A 19,992-nucleotide genomic window follows, 5' to 3' on the forward strand; every position below is an offset into this window, starting at 1 on the left:
TCTCCCTCAGTTCTATTGCTTGGTAACAACCATACCTGGGAAAGCTTCCTTAACAGTTCCCCTCAGTGTCTTAGGATACCTTCATCTGAACCAAAGAGACTCCATATTAACTAATGTTGGGTTTTCCTCTATTGTTATCCATCTGCCATTGTTCTCCACAATTCCACTGTGAGGGCCAAGATGGTATTTATTTTGAAGAAAAATTAATTAGTACCCCTGATGCCAAGGGTTCCGAAGACTTTGGCTGAGAGTCAAAATGCATGAAACAAGTGTCCAGAACAGCACGAGAACAGAGCCAATCAAGTAACTCTTATGTGTGGAGTATGAAAGCTGGTCTAGTCACTCTTCTCCTGTTTGTATTTGCACAGGCTACTGCTGTCCTCAAATGGAGCCTACTTTGTCAGCTACTGCACTAAGCCAGTAAACTCCTTCCATTCTATTGGTACACCCAAAATACTCAATCATCTACTAGTTTTCCAGCTACTGGGGACAGTTGCACCCAGTTTATTATGAAGAATCAGGGAAGGACAACAGTTGCTGGTAGAGGGAAGAAAGCAAGAGGCAGTAACTCAGCTTTGCAAGGTCAGAGCAGGGTGGCTGGAAGTAGCTGGAAGCTGTAATACAGAGGAAAAATTGAAAAAGACAGATAACAACTTTGTGCAGATAATTTTTCTCCTTTTATACACAGAAAAATTATCCCTGATAATGTTTGGAAGATCAAGGCTGTAGCCTTGACGCACATGCAGAGCACAGTTCTCAAAGCATCCACTGCACACAGGCTCTGCATCCCCTTGTCCAGGATGCTCATTTCAGAATTAAAGCCAGCCCTTTTAAAATATACATTGCCTCTCTCTTCCCCAAAAAAGTTCAAGCAACACTTATATATTCAGCCTCACTTCTCACTTGTCTCTGCTGTAGCACAAACAACAGTTCTAAGACAAAACCAAACCAAACCAAATGGAGACTATTTTTCTGCTTGTTATATTTCTTCTCTCTATTCAAAACTCAGAATTGGCTGGGAGAATCTTGTCAAAGCATTTCACAGAGTATGGCCTCATCCACTTCAAATGAAGAGATGGAAATAGTACTGAGACTCCCCGAAAAAAAAGAAAAAAAAAACCCTGCCTGTCCACAAAATACATAGGCCAGAAATCATCAGCTGTGAACAGGAAAGAAATGTTTATATTTTTTAAGAAACATGTTTGGAACCAGGTTTGAAAATCATTTTGCAACCTCAAAAATAGCAGCTGCTCAACAATAGCATCAATCACTGGCTGGGTAGGGCCAAACACCCTGCATTTTGTACACACAGCTGGGCAAAGAAAACCTCCTTGACTAGATAATGGTCCACAAAACAAAAAGCTGCCTCCATCCTATCTTAAAACCTCAATCTCAGACCTGGATTCTAGACTCTAGCAGAGGCTAGAAAAAAAAAACGTAACTCCCCAAATTTTTCTCTTTCTAACACATTCTCAATACCTCCATTGCTTCTTGCCTGCCAGAAGATGAGCAGGAAAACCACAGCCCCAAAGCTACCCAGGGTCAGCAGCTGCACATTTTTAGGCAGCTTTGCTCCGAAACCTGTGCGCTCTCAAGTCGTGCTTCAGCAACCCTAAAAGAACCCAGCAGAGGCTGTAATAAAACCAGGCTTTCTTCTTCATACCTGATCAATGGCATCTGGGTTTTCAGAAACATCAAAGATGACTGCTGTGGCTCCTCGCTGTACTGCTCGTTTTGCCTGAAATTAGAAAGACAGCATCCTCAGTCCCACTACAAAAGATGACTTCTTACCCCCAAAATGACTCCTTCTCACCTCCAGATAGCAAACTGTGTTTCTGTGCAGTTAAAACAAATGACAAAATAATTACAAACACAGTAGTTCCTGAAACAGCACGGAATGCAGTTAAACTTCACTATAGCTTCTGCAGTCTCTCTGCCCCTTTCTTCTCAAACTCCTTAAACAAGCTTTTAAAGGAATTCAAATATGATTTAAATGCTCCAAAGACTTTAAAGACAAGACCTTTTAAAAAATGTTATTCTTTTTCTCCATGTTACTTTGGAACTGCCATTGAAAACAATATTCCCTGTGACTTGTGGTGGAGAGACAAACTCAGTGGAGAAAATAAAGGTGGACCAAGTTGTTCACCCTTTTTCCACTTAATTCTCAGTAACGACAAACTCCAGCATACCACAGTCCTTGCAAAAAGTGCTCTTCCTGACCATTAGAGGTCAGAACTGCTGCACACAACACTTCTTACCCAGAGAAGATCAGACCTATTTTAAGTCCATGGCTTTTCATCAAACATGCAGCCCAAACCTGGAGTTACCAAGAGCACAGAGAATAAATTACGATATATTAAAAAAAAAACAACTGGGATATAGAAAACAGCATCTTAACTACCGAGGCTAAACTGGTATTTTTACCAGTTTCTGCCACTGTGTCTCCGTACATTCTGTTCAAATGCTGCTCCGTGACTCCACAGGCTCTCAGTGACTTTTAAAGCTGTCACTGCGTTTGTTGGATGCAGAATGCAAGTAACTGTTTCTCCAAGTGATGACAGCTATCACCATCACAGCACTAAACAAGCGGACACTGACTCCTCATAGAGATGAACTTAAATTGAGATACAAGAGAAACATAAAAAAGTGGTAAATTACGGAACATCACCGTTTTCCAAGATCGCGGCTCAGCACGGAGACGTTAACTTTGAACACCTACAGGCCACTCTTTTTTGCTCTGTTCTTGTGTTTTGTTTTAATTTTAAATCAACCATGCCCATCAGGCAGTGCATGAGGGAAACCAAACCCTGAGCAGGGTCCTTCTGAGCCCAGCTCGTACTCGCCTCCTCCTAACTCAGCACACCCGGGCTGTCACTAACAGCGCCTCGGCAGGAAAAGTCAGCAGGCATCTACAGCACGTTCGGCACTGCAGGCCCGTGGCGGCCGCTCGTCCAGGCCGCACTCAGGCCGCCTCCCAGACACGGGGCGCTCGCCCCGCACCGGAGGCGCCCGTGCACGAACGCGTTCCCGAACCGTTCAGCGGCCCGCGGCGAAGGAACGCCCCTCCGCAGCCAGACACCGTCCCGGAAGTGACGTCCTGCCGCGGGGCGCTGCGGGGCCGTGATCGCGGCGCGGGTTCGCCCGGCTGCGGCCGGTACCGCCCGCGGAGCCGCTCGGGCCCTGCTGCCAGCCGGCCTTCAGGGCTTGTTGGCGGGAGAGCAGAGGGCAGCCGCGGCACGGCCCCCGATGGCTTGGGAACCACTGCCCCGTGCCGAGGCGCGAGCGGGAGCCGGCAGGCCGGGCCCGAGCGCCGACACCTTCCCCCGTCAGCCCAAGGCAGCAGCCGCGGCCCGCTCCCGCCCCCCCAGACTTGCGCTCCGGGACCGGTCCCGCCGCCCCTCGGCCCGCAGGAGCTCGAGCTGACACCGCGATGTAAACCCCACTTCAAATAACGGCGGTGCACACCCGGCACGTGACTTTCTCATCTAGGGCTACTCGGCGTGTAAGGACTGCCCCTACCCGCTGCAGCAAACAGGCGTTTCCTCCAGGCAGTTCTGTGCAGCTGCCAACAGTGGAGCGCCCAGGCTGTAGCCCTGCGTGAGATTGTCTCCTGTGGTTTAAAATAAATGACTATCACTACAGCGCGGCATTCTTCCTTCCCCGGAGGAATAAAACCAAACAAAAACTGACAACTGCACTTTACTCATACAAATGATCACTCGTTCATAGTGACGAGAACCTCCCCACTTTCCTCTGTGCTACATCTGAAAGCCCCTTGCACGGCAGAGCCATGCGCTTGACCTGCTCACGCTACAGGGCTGCTGTAGGCAAGAGCCACCACCATAACCTTCACTTCTGTAAAGTGCTCCAACACCCCAGCTGGAGCTCCAGGGAAGTTAATACATGTTCTGTGTAGATCAGCAGCTAATGCCAGCTCAAATGTGCAAAAAACACTGATGTAGAGAGAATTAATCATGCCTTAGTCCTAGAAGCAAGGCTGGAAATGGCAACAATCTTCAGCAAGCTTGTTATGGGCAATTCAAGTTGGCCTAAGTGCAAACATACCAAACCGTGAAATACAGCTTAGATGTAAGTAGGTCTTTATAGGATAGGGACAAGTACCTGGCATCTTATTTATAGTCATTTAGGTTGAAAAAGCCATTTAAGATTCATCAACTCCAACCATTGCCCCAGCACCACCAAGCCCACCACTAAACCATATCCCCAAGCACCACATCTACACATCTTTTTAAATACCTCCAGGGACGGTGACTCCAGCCCTGCCCTGGGCAGCCTGTTCCAATGCCTGAGCACCCTCTGGGGAAGAAACTGTTCCTGATATCCACCTAAACCTGCCCTGGTGCAGCTTGAGGCTGTGTCCTCTTGTCCCATCCCTTGTTCCTTGGGAGCAGAGCCCAGCACCTCCTGGCTCCGTCCTCCTGTCAGGCACTTGTAGGGAGCGATCAGGTCCCCCCGAGTCTTCTCTTCTCCAGACTGAACCCCCCCCAGGTCCCTCAGCCCTTCCCCATCACACTTGTGCTCCAGGCCCTGCACCAGCTCCATTGCCCTTCTCTGGCCCCGCTCCAGGACCTCAATGTCTCTCTTGTAGTGAAGAGCCCAGAGCTGAACACAGGATTCGAGGTGCAGCCTCACCAGTGCCCAGCACGGGGGAGCAATCACTGCCATGGTCCTGCTGCCACACTATTACTGATACAGACCAGGATGCCATTGCCCTTGGCCACCTGGGCACAAGCTGCTCATATTCAGCCATCTGTAGACCAACAGCCCCAGATCCTTTTCTACCAGTCAGTTTTTCAGCCACTCTTCCCCAAGCCTGGAGCATTGCGTGAGGTGGCTGTGACCCAAGTGCAGGACACAGCACTGAGCCTTGTTGAACATCTCACAACTGGCCTCAGGCCTATGGATCCAGCCTATCCAGATCCCACTGTAAAGCCTTCTTGCTGTCAAGCAAATCAACACTCCCACCCAGCTTGGTGTCACTTGCAAACTCACTGAGGGGGCACTCAATCCCCTCGTCCAGATTGTTGAAAAAGATATTAAACAGTACTTGTACTTATCTATAAATTATAGAGAATATGCACCTTGACTATAATTATTGTTAAGAGCTTTGTCCACTTTAGGAATCTTTTCTGTGACACTCTAAGTTTCCCTCTGTAAATGAGCATTAAAAAAAGCTCAGCCATTCGCTAGACTCTGTTCAAAAACCTGGTAGACACTGGACTATCTTCTTCAGTTGAATGTTGGATGTAGGCATCTCTAAAGTAACTAAAATTATCAAGGTTACAACCCCCACCTTTGAACTTGTCCTTCCTCAATTCCTTAAACTTCATCAGCCTAGGACTTTACCAGAAGTCCTCTCCTAAACAATACATCTGGTCTACTTTGTACTCAAATAAAAATGTATACAGAAGGATACAGCATGTTAATTACACATTTTTAAAGGATTTTTTTTTTCAAATACATATTTGCTACATCCATGTTTCTGCACTGTAGACCTCTAGCACAGAGGTCATCACAGCTCATGGAGAAGACTGATGAAGAGGTAGAAGTGTATTTTGGACACCTACTTGGTTGAACTCACTGTTGATAACCATTACCAGTAAGATGCACATTAATTACTATCTCAAATGAAAATGTGGAAGAATTTACTAGACGCTGTAATGCAGAAAGGATGAGAGGTAACACATGGCAAGTGTGAGGAATATGTATCCTCACATCTCCAGGACAAAGGAGATGTTTATTCAGTTATTACCTCAAAGAACACCAGAAAGATTTGAAGAGCTCTGCACTCCCTTCCTGTGAGCGAGACTAATACAATAAGGAAGCAACAATTTCCTTGATGAGATAACCCAAGGGACTAGACACTTACTGAGCAGGTGAACTGCTTCCTCTCAATCATCTGGATAGGTAGGACAGCAACAGTCAGAACAATAAGGTCAGCCACGCGCTGACATTTAGAAGGACCTTACATGTTTGCAGATAGAAACAGTGCAAGCATCTCCTCTCCTTTCTAGTAGGGCCTCATTCCAGTTAATACGTCAGTGATTACCAATAGCAAAGAAATCAACATAAGAAAAGCTGCTTCACAAGGTCTCAGCTTCAGAGAAAAATCATAGCCTTTATTCATTATATTTACTTCTTTGCCAGAGTTAGAATTCTCTCCCAATATACAGCTGTACCTACATATGAGGACATGGCACTACTCTAATGGGTTGCAGAGAGTGAATCAATTACAGATGAAAGAGGTACAGAGGCTTGGAACCATAGGCGGGGAAATCAAAATTCATTAATCACTTTTAACTCTGCCATTTACATCAACATAGTAATACACTACAGATAGTAACTCAACAGCTTCTGTTGAAAATGGCTATTGGTAGAACCAGATTACTGTTTATATATTTTTATTAATTAATATCCTACATAAAACTGAAAGACTAAACGGAGAAAAAATAGTTTAAAAGTATTGGCTGCCTGTGTAAACCCACAGATACATCCTGGTGTTCTAACACTATGCTCTCACAAATGCTTTTACATTAAGAAGTATGTGTCTGTCTTCCTGGATTAGCCTCCTGGATTAGTTGGATCATTCATCCAACTCTAGGAATTCTCTTCTTGGAACTTAGTGCACTGTAAATAACAAATATTAATTATAACTATGGTATGTGGTACATGAGGAAGTTAATTTATTCCCTGGGTTAAAAAATGATAGAAGACAGGGAGGGGGAGACTGGGCAATGGTGTAGGTGGTAACCAGTACAGATGCCAGTATAGTGCTTTTAGCAAACTATCCCAACTCTATTCCATCAGGTGCCAGCAGGTACTATAATCTGGTCCTCCAAATAAAAACAGGAGAAGCAGAAAAGAAAGGATATAAGCATGCAGAAAACAGTCCTACAGGTCCCATAAGCAAAACATTGCTTTCAATCAGAACTGAGGAAATCACAGCTCCAACATATATAACCATGGCTTTTTCATCCTCCCTTTCCTTCTCTTTTTTTTTTTTCTCCTCCTTCAATAAATCTCATGGGTTTTGGGGCAGAAAATATGGTAACTGGGTTGCTTTAACTCTTCTGCAGAGATTGTAGAACAATACATCCTTATTTATACGCATCTCCTGGCTGTGAACTGAGCCAGCCTCACCAAACCTGCATTCCATCAGGTTTTGAGGTTTTCCCCATCAATTCTCTATGAACTAAAAATCTTGAGCCATATTCTCTGTTTGACCCAGCCCACCAGATGCAGTATTCCATGTCAGAATTCTCCACATTGTGGAGTTAGTGACCACAGATCTGCCAAAAGAGTGAGATTATACAGGTGCAGCTAAGCAGCATCTTTTTAATAGCTAATTCTTTTTAATATAATAGCTAATTAATTAGCTATTAGCTTTTAATAGCTAATTCTTTTTAATAGCAAATTCTTTAATAGCTCTGTTTGGTCCTCTGAAATAAGCTGTCAGCTTCCCACACAGCATACCGGTAACATGTAAGCAACACTCAGTAGCAAGCAACTTGCATACTCTGTGACTCCAAGAAACACAATTTTCAATGAAAAGGTCCAGTTTCTTGCTTTATTGCTCTGGAAAGGCAGGCCAAGGATTTCAATAACCTTGACTGCTAGAGAATACAGCTGAAGGGATTTAGTTTCCATCTGCAGTATTTCACCAGAATAAGCGATGAATAGAGCAATTCAGAAAGAGCAACTGAGATTTCCGTCTACAACACTGCTCAGGAGAACTTGTATCTTTAGCGTTTGATGTAGACTTAAAAGCAGCAAAATCTGTTCCAGTAATTTTTAGTGCCCATAAATCAACCGATATGCACCTGTTTTATCCATACCAAGATCAACAGCAGCTATTGTTAGGAAAAATAAAATATAATATAATGTTATCTCATTAATAGAATTACCCGTTTCAAGTACACACTGACAGCTGCACTTGAAAGAGCATGGCGTATCAGCCACACGCAAAGACAGTCCAGTGAATCAGTCTGCAGCACTCTGCTTTATCATTGAGAATCTTGCAAACTCTAAGCATTATGTCAAACACACCATTTCATTACAGTTGTCAAACTGCAAAACCTCTTTTCCCCTGAGCTACAGAGAATACAGACAACAAGATCTGAACAATACAGGCTTCCTCTGTCTCTCCTACACTGCTCTCAGGCTCAGTTGGTCACCAAGAACGCCTTGCCCCTTGAACCATCACTGGAGCTAGAAGGCTGGGCCAAAGGCCAGTTCTGCAGGGCAGAGGGGAAGGAGAAAAGGACATCATCTACTTTACAAACACCAGAAGTTACAAATTAACCATCTGATGCCTCAGCCCTGTTAATGTACAATTCCCCAGTAACTCCAGAAGCTAAATGAAACCAAGCATAAGCAGAATGGCATTTGAAACCTCTCGAGACAACAGAAAAGGAACAGTCAGATTTCTGTCTAAAAGCAAAGACAGAATATCACAAGATCATGAAATCCCCGAGTATCACAGCATCATAAAACCCCTTCCTGACTGGAACACTCAACTTCTCTAGCACTTTGGGATATCTCTTATACATGTAGCCTATATATGACAGTTGCTTTAGCAATTAAAAAGTGTAGGAACAGAAAATGCAAAGCGGTATTTGTAAATTTAAAAATATAATCATACTTAAACCCCATGTACTTCTCTAAAAATTCAAACATAAAAATACATGCTTCTAGGTTAAGAAAAGCATCACCTCACGCAGTATACGATCACATCAACAATACATACCAGTGTGGTCCTGAGAGGCTCTCAAAGGGTTAAAATGAGAAAAGTAAAAAAAACAAAAAAAAACAAAAACACAACAAAACTCTTTTCTGGGGCTAGGGAGAAACATTGTGATCAGCTCTGGGTCTAGACCACATCAAAACAACAAGCCTGCTGTGGTGCAGAGAGAAGTCTTTAAAAGATGGAGACATGGGAAGGGGTTAGAGGAATTCTAACTTTAAGGAACTATTAACCTAGAGTACTGTAAGAAGCTATCCCTTTAGCACCCACGCTGTGGAAATACAGCGTACCAAAGTTCTTGATCCAGACACATAAACCAACCGTGTACTTTATAGAATACTGCCTTAAAATTATGCATTGGTAGGTATATACATCAATAGGGAAAACAAAGAATTGTAATAATTCTTATGATTTAAGAATCTTGCATTTAGAGAGGAAGATGGCAAAACTTTCAGAAATTTTAAATCCTGCAGGAATTCCTTCTAATCTCAGTCAATTCAATGGGGAAGTTCAATCCTCTTGGGAAACAAGCTTCACCTTATTGCAAAAAAGTTCTTTTCAACAACACAACAGTTTTCCCAACCCATAGCTTTAGGTAAATATTTAGATACTTTAGGAAAGAGGAAAAATTTCAAACAGATTCAGCCTTGTGAAATTTTTTTAAAGAGTATAGAACAGGTCTGAGGCATTTACAGTAGCCTATTCAAGCAAGATATACCGAGTCAGCTAAATTAACCAAAATTTATTCAAAAAGACCTTTGTGCCCATTAATATCACACAGCTATCCTCTATCTGGAAGACAAGACAAGATATGAGTATCACCACAGCCCACCAAAAGTGCTGAGAAGAACTGAAAGCAAGTGTAACAAAAAGTGAAATTAGTGATCTGAGCCAACTTTGGGTTTATAACTATTTTCAAATATAAGAAACTGATTCAGCGTCTTCTGCTTAGTATGATCTGTCTTGCTTAGCCTCATCCTCAAGTAGCTGGCCTTCATCCATCGGTCGGTATCTACTGTAAACAAGCACATTTTAGAGATAACACAATCATCATCTGAGGTGATGATGTAGATCCAAGTCCCAGTAGTGACAGAAAATGTGGTGGTCTTTGCAGGGTTATTAAGAGTCTCTGAGAGTATGTTCAGACAGACATCATATATATACTAAGGTGAGTTGTCAAGCAGCAAATATATTTTCACTTCTCCACATTAATTAGAGTTTAAATTAGCTGTAATGCATTCCCCTGGAGGTTCTGCCCTCTCTGCCAGGGATGACCATCTGAGTCCAGCTACAGAAGATCCATGTAACCTTTAGTCAAGGACTTCAGTCTCTCTTGAGGGAAGGTGAAATATTCAGATTTTGAGTCTGAACGTCCAAAAGTGTTGAATCTGGACAAAGGTGTGTACAATTCTGTCGAGATCCAGTAGACTACTATCGATTCAGTGAGAACCTCCTTCTCCCTCTCCTTCCCCTAGAAAGATCATCTTGGGTAGTATGTTCAGTAGTAAAAAGATGCATAGTGGGCCAGTATCCCAGTTTATCTAGCAACTTGCCATGGACTGCCTAGCATAGGATGACATGGACTTTCTTTCAAACAGTGATCCTTGGCTTTGACTTATATTAGTTTCAAGGTCCCAGCCTGTGGTAGGCCCTTGTTTGTTGATTAAAAAAAAAGGGGGGAGGAGGGAAGGAATAAAAAAGGTGGAGGCTCTTTGTTGCAAAGGGAAACTGGAAACTTCTCCCCACACAAGCAGAGACATGGCTGTATTGCAGAGGCCTCAGGGTAAGGATTAAAGAAAAACAAAATAGAAACCCTTCCATCTCTAATTAGGGTCTTCATTTGCCAAAGAGCCATTCCACAGCAGGAGGAATTACATTCAGGCCGTTGCTTGGATAACGTCTCCCAGCAGGTTGGCTCCTCAGAGCAGGCTACTCTGAGCCAACAATTTCTGGTTACTTGGAGGCAAGCAGCCTGCATATTGTTTTAACTGGCCTGGCTTTTGCAGCCAGTTTTGCTGAAGAACAATCTTCTATTCAGAATGCAAAGATAAAAGCTTTGTTTGGTTTGAATTTGTCCCCAGTTTCTTTCTCCCTTTCTTTTTTTAAACATGGGAATTATAGGTTCTGGAGTTTGCATTATTTCTCTTGTAGACATCAATGTTTTTCCCCCTCTAGCCACTTGATTCTTTGCCAGTGAAGGCTGCTGTCTGGAGTCCAGCCATTCATCAGCCCCTACCTCATCATTAACACTGTGGTGCTGGCGGTCACAGCTCATTGCTGGCGACAGGAAACCCTAACTTGCAAGAGGTTAACCACAGCCCATAAACAGCCAGGCTGGCTCATTAGTCCTTTACAGTCAGCTGAAGGGACCCTCTGGGAGTTTCAACACTGTTCACAGACTGGAGTCCATGCATTCTGTGCTCTTCGCAAATGCCCCTCCTTGTCCCCCCAGAGCTCACTATTTGCATCCTTGAGGCTAAGTTTCACCTTTTTTTCCCTGTCCAAAGCTGACAAAGCTCTTCAAGCATTTTGAAAAATTAAATATGCCTGTCATGCATTCTCTTGGCTTACCGATTGAACAAAACACCAATGGGCCAACAACTGAGATGTTAATGCACTAGAATACGTAACATGCTTTTGATATTTCTAATAGTTTTGGTGAGGGTTCCATATCCATGCTGAGCAATTCTATGGCAACAACTATGTAAATGTTGATAATATATATCTGATCTGACTAGAGAATTTATACCACAAATACATCCAGCTCCAATCTTCAAGAAATAACCTGACAGAATTGCAAGTTACTTGGTTAGTGCTCCAAGTGCTACACTGACCAAAACCCCCACTTTATACTCATTTTGAGTCTACAGTATGATCATTTGAGATCAATTGGAGTTGATTCCTTGAACTTAGTACAAACATTAAATCATCATGCATCCTGGATTCAGCTATAGCTGAACTGAAGCTGAACCCAGGACATCATGTCATCCAAACAGGCACCTCTAGATAATATCCACCTGGCCATCATGAAGATGAAAATGTTTAGAGCAGAAAAACAGAGCTTCTGGCAATTATCTCAAAGGAGTAGATTATGAAGCACAATTTGTGTTACATTCTCACTTTATGTCTGCAATTTCTTATGATCTCCTATTTTCTACCACTGCCGACTGCATCTACCCATCTTTTACACTGAATACTGGAGTCCCTCTGATGCAGCTCTGGTTACATTCTCCAGTTCTCTGATTTCTTTTCAAAGCCTTCTGTCTCTCAGCACCCCAAAATTAGGTGTGTCACTCATCTATGAAGTCCTAAATAATTCTGTTTCCTGCCTCCATATCTGCTTTTAATTTTCTTCACTTTCTGATCCACTTACCTGATTCTGCTTGCCAACCTTCTCTTCTGCTCATTTCTGCACTCCTACATAAGCTGCACTTACCCCCCCATTCATTTTTGTCCTTCAAACTCCACTGCTGTAGTTCTTCCAACATGCCTGCCAGTATGCCTTTCCCTGTTAGAGAAGTAGGTAGATGCTGCAGGTAAAATAAAAAAAACTCTTGCAATGCTTAAGAGGCTCACAAGGCATACAAAATCATGAGGGTCCATGCACTTAAGAGACATGATATTACTACTACTACTACTACTACTACTACTACGTAAGTTATTTATTATTTGTATGTGGGGCATATCTTAAAAAATTGTCTTTTCTCTTCTATTAGTTTCACTGGGAGTTCTGACTGAGCAAAGACTCCAGGAACACATGTTGTGCAACAGCAGCTGTTTCCTTAGCTTAAGGGAGAAGCAGCTGTGTTCCACGGTTGAAAAGGAGTGAAGATGGTGGTGGGTACTGCTAAAGACTCAACTCTAACAGTGGACATTTATTTAAAGTAACCAATCCAACAACAGCAAATCTAAGGAGTGTCCATAGGGAGAAACGTAAGAGACAGCCTTTCTTCATGAATGGCTGTTGCTTTTCAGAATGGAGCAGTGAACACAAAAAGAAAGTTAGTAAAATAATACAATAACAGATTGCTAGCACTAGCTGCCAGTGGAAAGGGCCCACAGCCACCCATGAATTAAAACCTGACAGACGTACTCCTTCTGAACTACATAACCTGATTCAGGCCTTGTTCATCCACTCCTTCAAGCATTCCCCTCTTTGGCTTTAACCCAGCTCTTTTCTTTCCTTTTACATCTTTCACCATATGACCTATAAACAAAGCAAACCCTTCCTCTGTCTCCAGAATTTGAGTGGCTTGCTTGTCAGTTCTCTTACCTGTGTTAGAGTACAGTCTGTGGGAGATGGAAGAAGAGGCAACGAGATGGGAAGCAGAAATATAGTAAATTTTTGGCAAAAGTATTTTGCTTTATGTCATTTTGTTATTGCTGTTCAAAAATACATGCTTATCCCTATCAGGAAGATTATCAGGACTATTTCTGTCATTATCAAAATTCAGCTTCTTCCTGAAAACCCATATACTATCCCACCTTCTGGCATTATCTATGCAATTTTGTTAGAATTCCAGAAATCATTATGTCTATATGCTGTAGAGGTCTGATCACACTGCTAGCACCGGGGAAGTAAGAAATGAGAACGTCAAAAGATAAATGACACCAAGAATATTTGCACAAGTACAACTTCAAATACCATTTCTAAGCATGCTTTACCCTTGTTTAAAATGGAAGCTAACATTTCACGTGTCCTAGATATTATAAATTACAGTGAAGTGGGGACCAACAAGAAACAATTACTATAATATTATAACATGTTTTTTGGTGCTTCAGGAAATGGTAACTCCCTCTCTCTGTTTCTCAATATATTATTTAGAACAAATACAGTAAGAAAGCCACATGCATGGCAGGGATTACAATTCTGTATGCTACTGCTTTTCACAATTCACTAATTCTAGGCAGTGCTAAGACAACAGACCATGGAAACAAAAAATTTAAATGCAAAGTTAATAGAGACTCTTAAAGAACGTGATTCAGAAGGTCAGAGTCTTTAACACCAGCCAGGATGCTATCCCCCCCCCCCCCAAAACATATACTCCTTCTTTTGTTACAAAGTAATGGGATTGACAAACAACATAGCTTGTGTTTTGAACAGTTTTGGCATGTACAGTGTAGGTCTATCAACTAGTCCACAGCCAAAGGTGTCTAGTCTCATTCAAGAAAATGATCTTCTGCTTCATGACAACTTTAACAACTTCCTTCTTAAAACAATGCCTGGGAGTTCAAAACATCCAATATTAATTTTCTGCTGCTGACCATTTCTTCATCTGCAATTTGACATGTATTTAGGCCAGCTCTGCCACCAGAAGAGCAGTCCCTTCACCCTCCTCCTCTCGTTCCTGCCTCTGATGGACGCCACACTGCCAACACAATCCTGCATGCAGCCACACGGTGAAACAAACCAACCCACCCACCCCCTTCAGTCACCCATACTATTACTTGTCAGCCAGACCAATTAGATTTTGCCATAAATTTTGAGATTACTGCCTCAAAATGAGTTCAAAATGTTTTTCAGTTGCTGTTTACAAGGAAGAAGCATGGGCCAGCAATCAACAGGCAGCAAAGGTCCCCAGACAGTGGAACAGATACACATGGAATGTCAGCTACTTCAACGGGTATGTGACAGTACCTCCGACCACATGTGGCACAGGACCCACCACAGGGTGGGCTACTGCAGCTGTCACCACCAGTTGAAAGTATCTGAACAAGCAAAGTTTTGGAAATATCCATCAATAGTTTCCGACATGTCTCTTGTTTGAGATCTTTACCTACTGCATTGCTCAGTCCTAATTTCTGAGTAAGTTTCACATGGAAGAGCATTTGCTGAAATTTCAAATACATTTCTACAACTGAACTGAATCAATTTCTACAGGAAATTATCCAAACTGTATACAAAACTATTAATGTGATATTCATATAGTCAGTGCAGTTTTAAATTGTACATATAATGGCGTGCACAATTTAGGCTATTAATATAAAGGTGTAAACTGATTTTGCTTAATTTGCCTTTCTTTTTTTATGACTTTCAGTAATCTGAAAAGGATTAAAACTGACTCCCCATAGGCCCTCTTGTTCCTCGAGTCTTTGAACAGCTCACCCTTTATTCAGCAACTACCAACACAGCCCTATGATTTCTCTTTTGACTACCTTATAAGAATCTTTATATTTTAACTAAGTTGTTAGACAAAAGGTTATGAATCACAGTTAGACTGTTTAACGCAGACTCAAATTATGACGATTCTGGCCCCCACCTTAGTATAATAATAATGATGATGTGGCAAAATGAGAGTTTCTTCTAGTTAGTATTTGTTTGGGGTTTTTTTTCAATAAACTTTTAAAAGAGAGAAGTGAATGGATACTGGAGGAAGTGTTAGGAATTTCCAAGATTCCTTTGATCTGAAGAAAACAGGAAGCTGTAGTAGTAGGGACATCCTCTCTTTGTTAGGCTCTACTCAGATGCTTATCCTTAAATACACACATCCTATTAATACAGAAGAAGAGTCCCTCCAGCAATCCCTTGAAGAGAAAGAAGAACAAAATCCTTCCGTGTGGACTTTCAAGCCTGCAGAAAGGGAAGAAGTGCTACTTTTCAGCTAATCTTCACAATTTTCTCACTATCTATCCCGTACTGCAATAAAAAACCAAAACGAAACCCAATGGCATTGCTGGGTTGTATTTCACTGTCTTGATGGATGCCATTTGATTCCAAAATGACTGGGGCAGGGGAATAACACGGGGCTGCATACTGGAACAAGCAGGACATATGCAGGTACTGCCATCACGACAGCGTGGATGCAGGCACGCAGCAGGTTTGTAGGCAGCCCTGCTTTTCCCTTCCTCCGGAGCAAAGCAGCTGCTGGAGCACATGCACGGGCAGGAAAAGGAGAAGAAGCCTCATTGTGCTGTACGGAGGAGGCGGGAATTCCAGGAGGGGAAAGGTTCCCTTTGAAGCACATGGCACGAAGAACTTCTCAGCGACCATGGCAACAGCTCAGTGGGTTCCCAGCCTGAGAACCAAGTCACTACCGCCATGCCGCAGGAACAAAACAGCCTGAAAGAAGGAGAGGGGGAGGGGGATTCGGGGGTGGGGGGAGAGAAGCTGGAGCAGAATTAGCCTGGCAGAAACTGAGCGGCTCCCTGGTAGGCAAATCCAGCTAATAATGCTGGTCGGGTTCACAGGGTTTCCTTTTCATTTCCAAAGCTTTCTTCTTCCTCTGTCATTCCCCTCTAGCCCTATTCAGGAGCTCATGAGATCAGTAAAGCCCATGCCTTTGCTTTGCCTGCATGCAGCATTGCCTCAAACAGGGTTGCACTGTGATCAAAGGCAATGTTAAATCACTGCTGCCACACACACCCCCTTCCCAATCAGGGGCCAGTTTCCACAGGCACTCCAACAGCAGATACATTTTTTTTAAACTCTTTCATTTCCCTTGCACCATGTAACACTGACTAAGAAGGACGAGCACTTAAAAAAAATCAGTATGGAAATGGGCACATTAAATTCTGTACAGCTACCAACCCCATTTAGCCCAGGGTCAGACAAGTGGAGGGAGGTTTTTAATACAGACCAGGGGGTAACTAAAAACAAAAAAAAAAAACAAAAAACCCCAACACAAAACAAAAAACCACCAACAAAAAACCCAAACCAAAACACCCCAAATCAAAAAAAGACCACAACAGCCAAAACCAACAATAAGAATAAACCCATACATCTTTGTACCAGATTTGTGTGACATGGAATTTAGTTCTACAGCTTTAAGTGGCCTTTACAATCTACTTCACAATATTCCAAGCTTTCCACGATATCATCTGTTTTCTTTCTTTTCCTCTTAAACTAAACCTCAAAATTTATTCCTTCAAATACACAGGCATTCCCCCACACAAGCAATAACCTTTCTGCTTCTACTACAATATTACTAAACACAAATGTTCACCAGTTTTAGTGAAACAAGTTTAAATTGGTTCCCTTAAAATAGAACTTGCAAATTCTTTTATGGCTTGAGTTAGTTTGAGCTTTTAAATGTATTCCTTTATGATGGGCTTAAGTTGACATGGTTATCCATTCCTTACGTGCATCAGAAAGATGGACAAGGTAACTGTCAGCTTAACCAGGATAACTCTCCATATATATCCTCTTAAATCATAGCAAAGATGACAGCAACCAAACTGTCATCCAAATCAGTGAAAAGTGTCAAAATGAAAGAGAATTGCCCGCATGTGCCATATGCTGGGAAGGGAAGTGCATACAGGCAACTGCCCTGCAGAGTCTTTATTATACCTTAAATTGTTAAGGCAGAGTTTCAATTCTGCCCACGACAGTTTTAAAAGAAAGCAAGCGCTTAACTTCTCTCACCTCCCAGACGCCAGCTTTATTCCTACTGTCAAATCGATAGGTCAAATTGATCTAACCACATTGCTTTCCAACACACAAGATTGGGCTTTCGTTTCACAGAATGGCTTCTAATGGAATTAAGATCTAAAATGCAATTCCACCGTTAGAAACTAAGTGGGAACTGAAAAGGGGAGATATTTCTGCTTCCAGCAGGAAATATAATTGATCACACAGTCTGACTTCACTAGACAAAGCAGAATTCCTGTGATCTAGAAGTTCAAATGTCCTATATACTCAATTTTACGCACCCTACTACATCTTTTAAGGAGGCAAGGATATTCACATTAAGTGAAGTCTTACTGTCACCCACCCAAGTAACTCCTGCAGATGTGTGCATAACAAGGGTTGCTTTCCCATTTATCTCACTTGCGTAACACTCGGATTTCAGCAACACCAGCAAAGCTGAAATGCAACACTTCATATATGCAAGAGGCCAGTACATTTCTGACATGTTTCACAGCCCTACACCCTGTGACATCCACAAGACATCTCCACAAGAGATGCTGGGCAGGCCAACTTGACAGGATTTTGGTAAAGCAGGAGCCTACCACAACTCTATGGAAAAGCAAACACACTGTTAGTCTGGAAAATCAAACAGCGCAGGACAGGCCACCTTGGGGGCAGGATAATTCAAACTAGGTGAGGAACGCAGTAGGCTTGTACTTGATTTCTTCCTCCTTTTTTCTAAAGGGAAGAAGACCCATTTCACTCCCCTGCTCAAGGCCACCCCTCCCTCATTTTATTTTCCCTTTCCTTTCTCTTTTCCTTTCCCCTCTCCTTTCCTTTCCTTTTTCCTTTTTCATTAGTTTTTGCTTCTTCCCTCTCTCCCCACTTCCCTTGCCCTCCTCTCCCTCTCCTCCTTTTCCTGTTTTAAGTCAAACAGCTGCCAAACCCTAAAAACAACCAGAAGATGACACATGCACGCATGCAGCAGGCTTAATACCTACCCAGGCAAAACAGTCTTCAGTCCAAACTGAATACTCATGTAGCCATTTGTACCAAAATGCACGGAGGCTAAACTTCTCAGAGACCAAGATAATCACAATGCAATTTATTCCCACTGGCAAGATAACCAAGCTGACTTAACTGACAGACCTGCAAGAAGCTCATGGCTGATGCTCCTGCTGCTATCTGCACCCAACTGTATTTCAAGAATTCTGAGAAGTCCTTCTAAACCAGGACATAACTTGAGCACACTGAGGACTGAGCAGAAGGGTTGCAGAGAAGAGGTGGAAAGGACAAACTACAGCAGCAAGCATGAAATAGGGAACAAACATTTCAGGAAGAGAAGGTACCATGAAGATACATTTCAGAAGAAATGGCACCATGAAAATACAGAACAAGGAGCTGCATTACAGTTACTGTGAAGCAAATATTGCCTAGAGCCTTGGCCAGTGTTTTTTTCACCTGTTAAAATTATTGCACATAAACTGACACACAGGCAACGTTCTGCCCAAACTCTGGAAACACCCTATGCAGAATGCAGGAGTCGCCCTCGTTAGGCATCAAAGTAGATGCTACACTGCTCCTGAAGGAAAGCCAGGGACTGCTGTTCAGCAGAAAAAGCCTCAGGAAGCTACCTATGATCTGCAGATACTGAGGTGCACTCATTCTAGAGACCATTGTGGCTTCAGGGACACAGGGAGTATAGAGGACATGGCAGGATCTGGATATATAGCTGTGGGTCAGGCAAGCAATGTCACTATGTCAGAAAATATTTATAACATTGTTTGTGCAGGATAATTATGGTTTCCACTTTCTTCACCCATTTTGCACACCTATTTCCTACTTTCAAGAGCCCAACAGATTGGACTGAACAGATTCCTGCCTTAAATGGCATTCCCTAAGACCCAAGTCAAAAAAATCTAACCTGAGAACAAAAAACAACAGCTTTCTGCTTTCCTTTTTAACGTATCTGGCAGCAGTGATGATATCTTACTGACTTCACTCCATAAAACATAGGGAAACATTTGGCAAGGAATTTAGATTCCAGAGGCTGTATTCCACAGGTTGATTCCAGCAAGCTGAATTTTTTTTTTTATCAATACGGTAAGATTCACTTGTTATTAGAGATACCGATCCTTCAATTAAAGCAAATCAATCTCTTTTCTAGGGTTGAAGACTCCTCTTCCCCCCCGCACAAAAAAAAAATAATCTTCTGATAAAATTGTACCTAATGCAAACCAGTAAGATGCTTTCATTTGACTGCTTTTGATAAGAACATTTCTGTGAGTTAGAATCACACTTGCAGCTCACCCTGTGTCTATTCCAACACTGCTTCTGTTAAACAGCCTTTTTTCCAGAATTCTGTGCTAGGTTCCAGGAGAGCTCAGAAAGGGGCTGCTAGCACTCAGCTCCCCATCACCATCTCTGTCAGCTCAGTAATGACATTATCTTTCTCCAAAGCATCTAGTGTGAAAACAGGCAAAGTGGGGATATTTTGTGGAGTAAATAGAGTTTTCTCTATTTCATTTCTTAGCAATACTTCTCAGGAAGGAACTCTGCCTTCCAAGAAACAGTCACATGCAGTATTTACCCCAAGCTACCCTCTTACCTTTCCCAAGACAGTGAGGCATGGCTTAGGCTCCAACTCTGGCTGTTCCAGTTTCACCACTCCTACCCAGCCATATTCATATAGGTCTTCCTCATCATTGCTATTACACAGTCCAAGTGGATGCATCTGAAATAGAATCAGAAAGAAACCTTTAGACCATCAGCAGAATTCAAAATATCATAGATTTCTTTTGAATACCTTAGTTTATAACATACAAATTTTTTTATTAAGGTACACTGGGAAAACTGAAACATAAGGCTGATATATGGAGTT

The 19,992-nt window shown here is 42.5% G+C and overlaps 1 protein-coding gene across 2 annotated transcripts in view; it reads right to left on the bottom strand.

Moving 5' to 3' along the window:
* The window catches only part of ZNRF3 (zinc and ring finger 3), a 78,670-nt gene that overhangs the window by 12,902 nt on the left and 45,776 nt on the right, over window positions 1–19,992 (bottom strand). For both annotated transcript variants that reach the window (XM_057406157.1, XM_057406158.1), the window contains exons 2-3: window positions 19,720–19,845; window positions 1,664–1,738 (exon numbers count right to left, since the gene is read on the bottom strand). In XM_057406157.1, coding sequence (XP_057262140.1) covers window positions 1,664–1,738; window positions 19,720–19,845 — 201 coding nt within the window. The remainder of the gene's footprint in view (window positions 1–1,663; window positions 1,739–19,719; window positions 19,846–19,992) is intronic.

The sequence above is a fragment of the Pezoporus wallicus genome, unplaced genomic scaffold, assembly GCF_028554395.1.
Source record: "Pezoporus wallicus isolate ANWC-B61680 ecotype Strahan unplaced genomic scaffold, APGP_CSIRO_Pwel_v1 contig_8819, whole genome shotgun sequence".
Lineage (NCBI taxonomy): Eukaryota > Metazoa > Chordata > Aves > Psittaciformes > Psittacidae > Pezoporus > Pezoporus wallicus.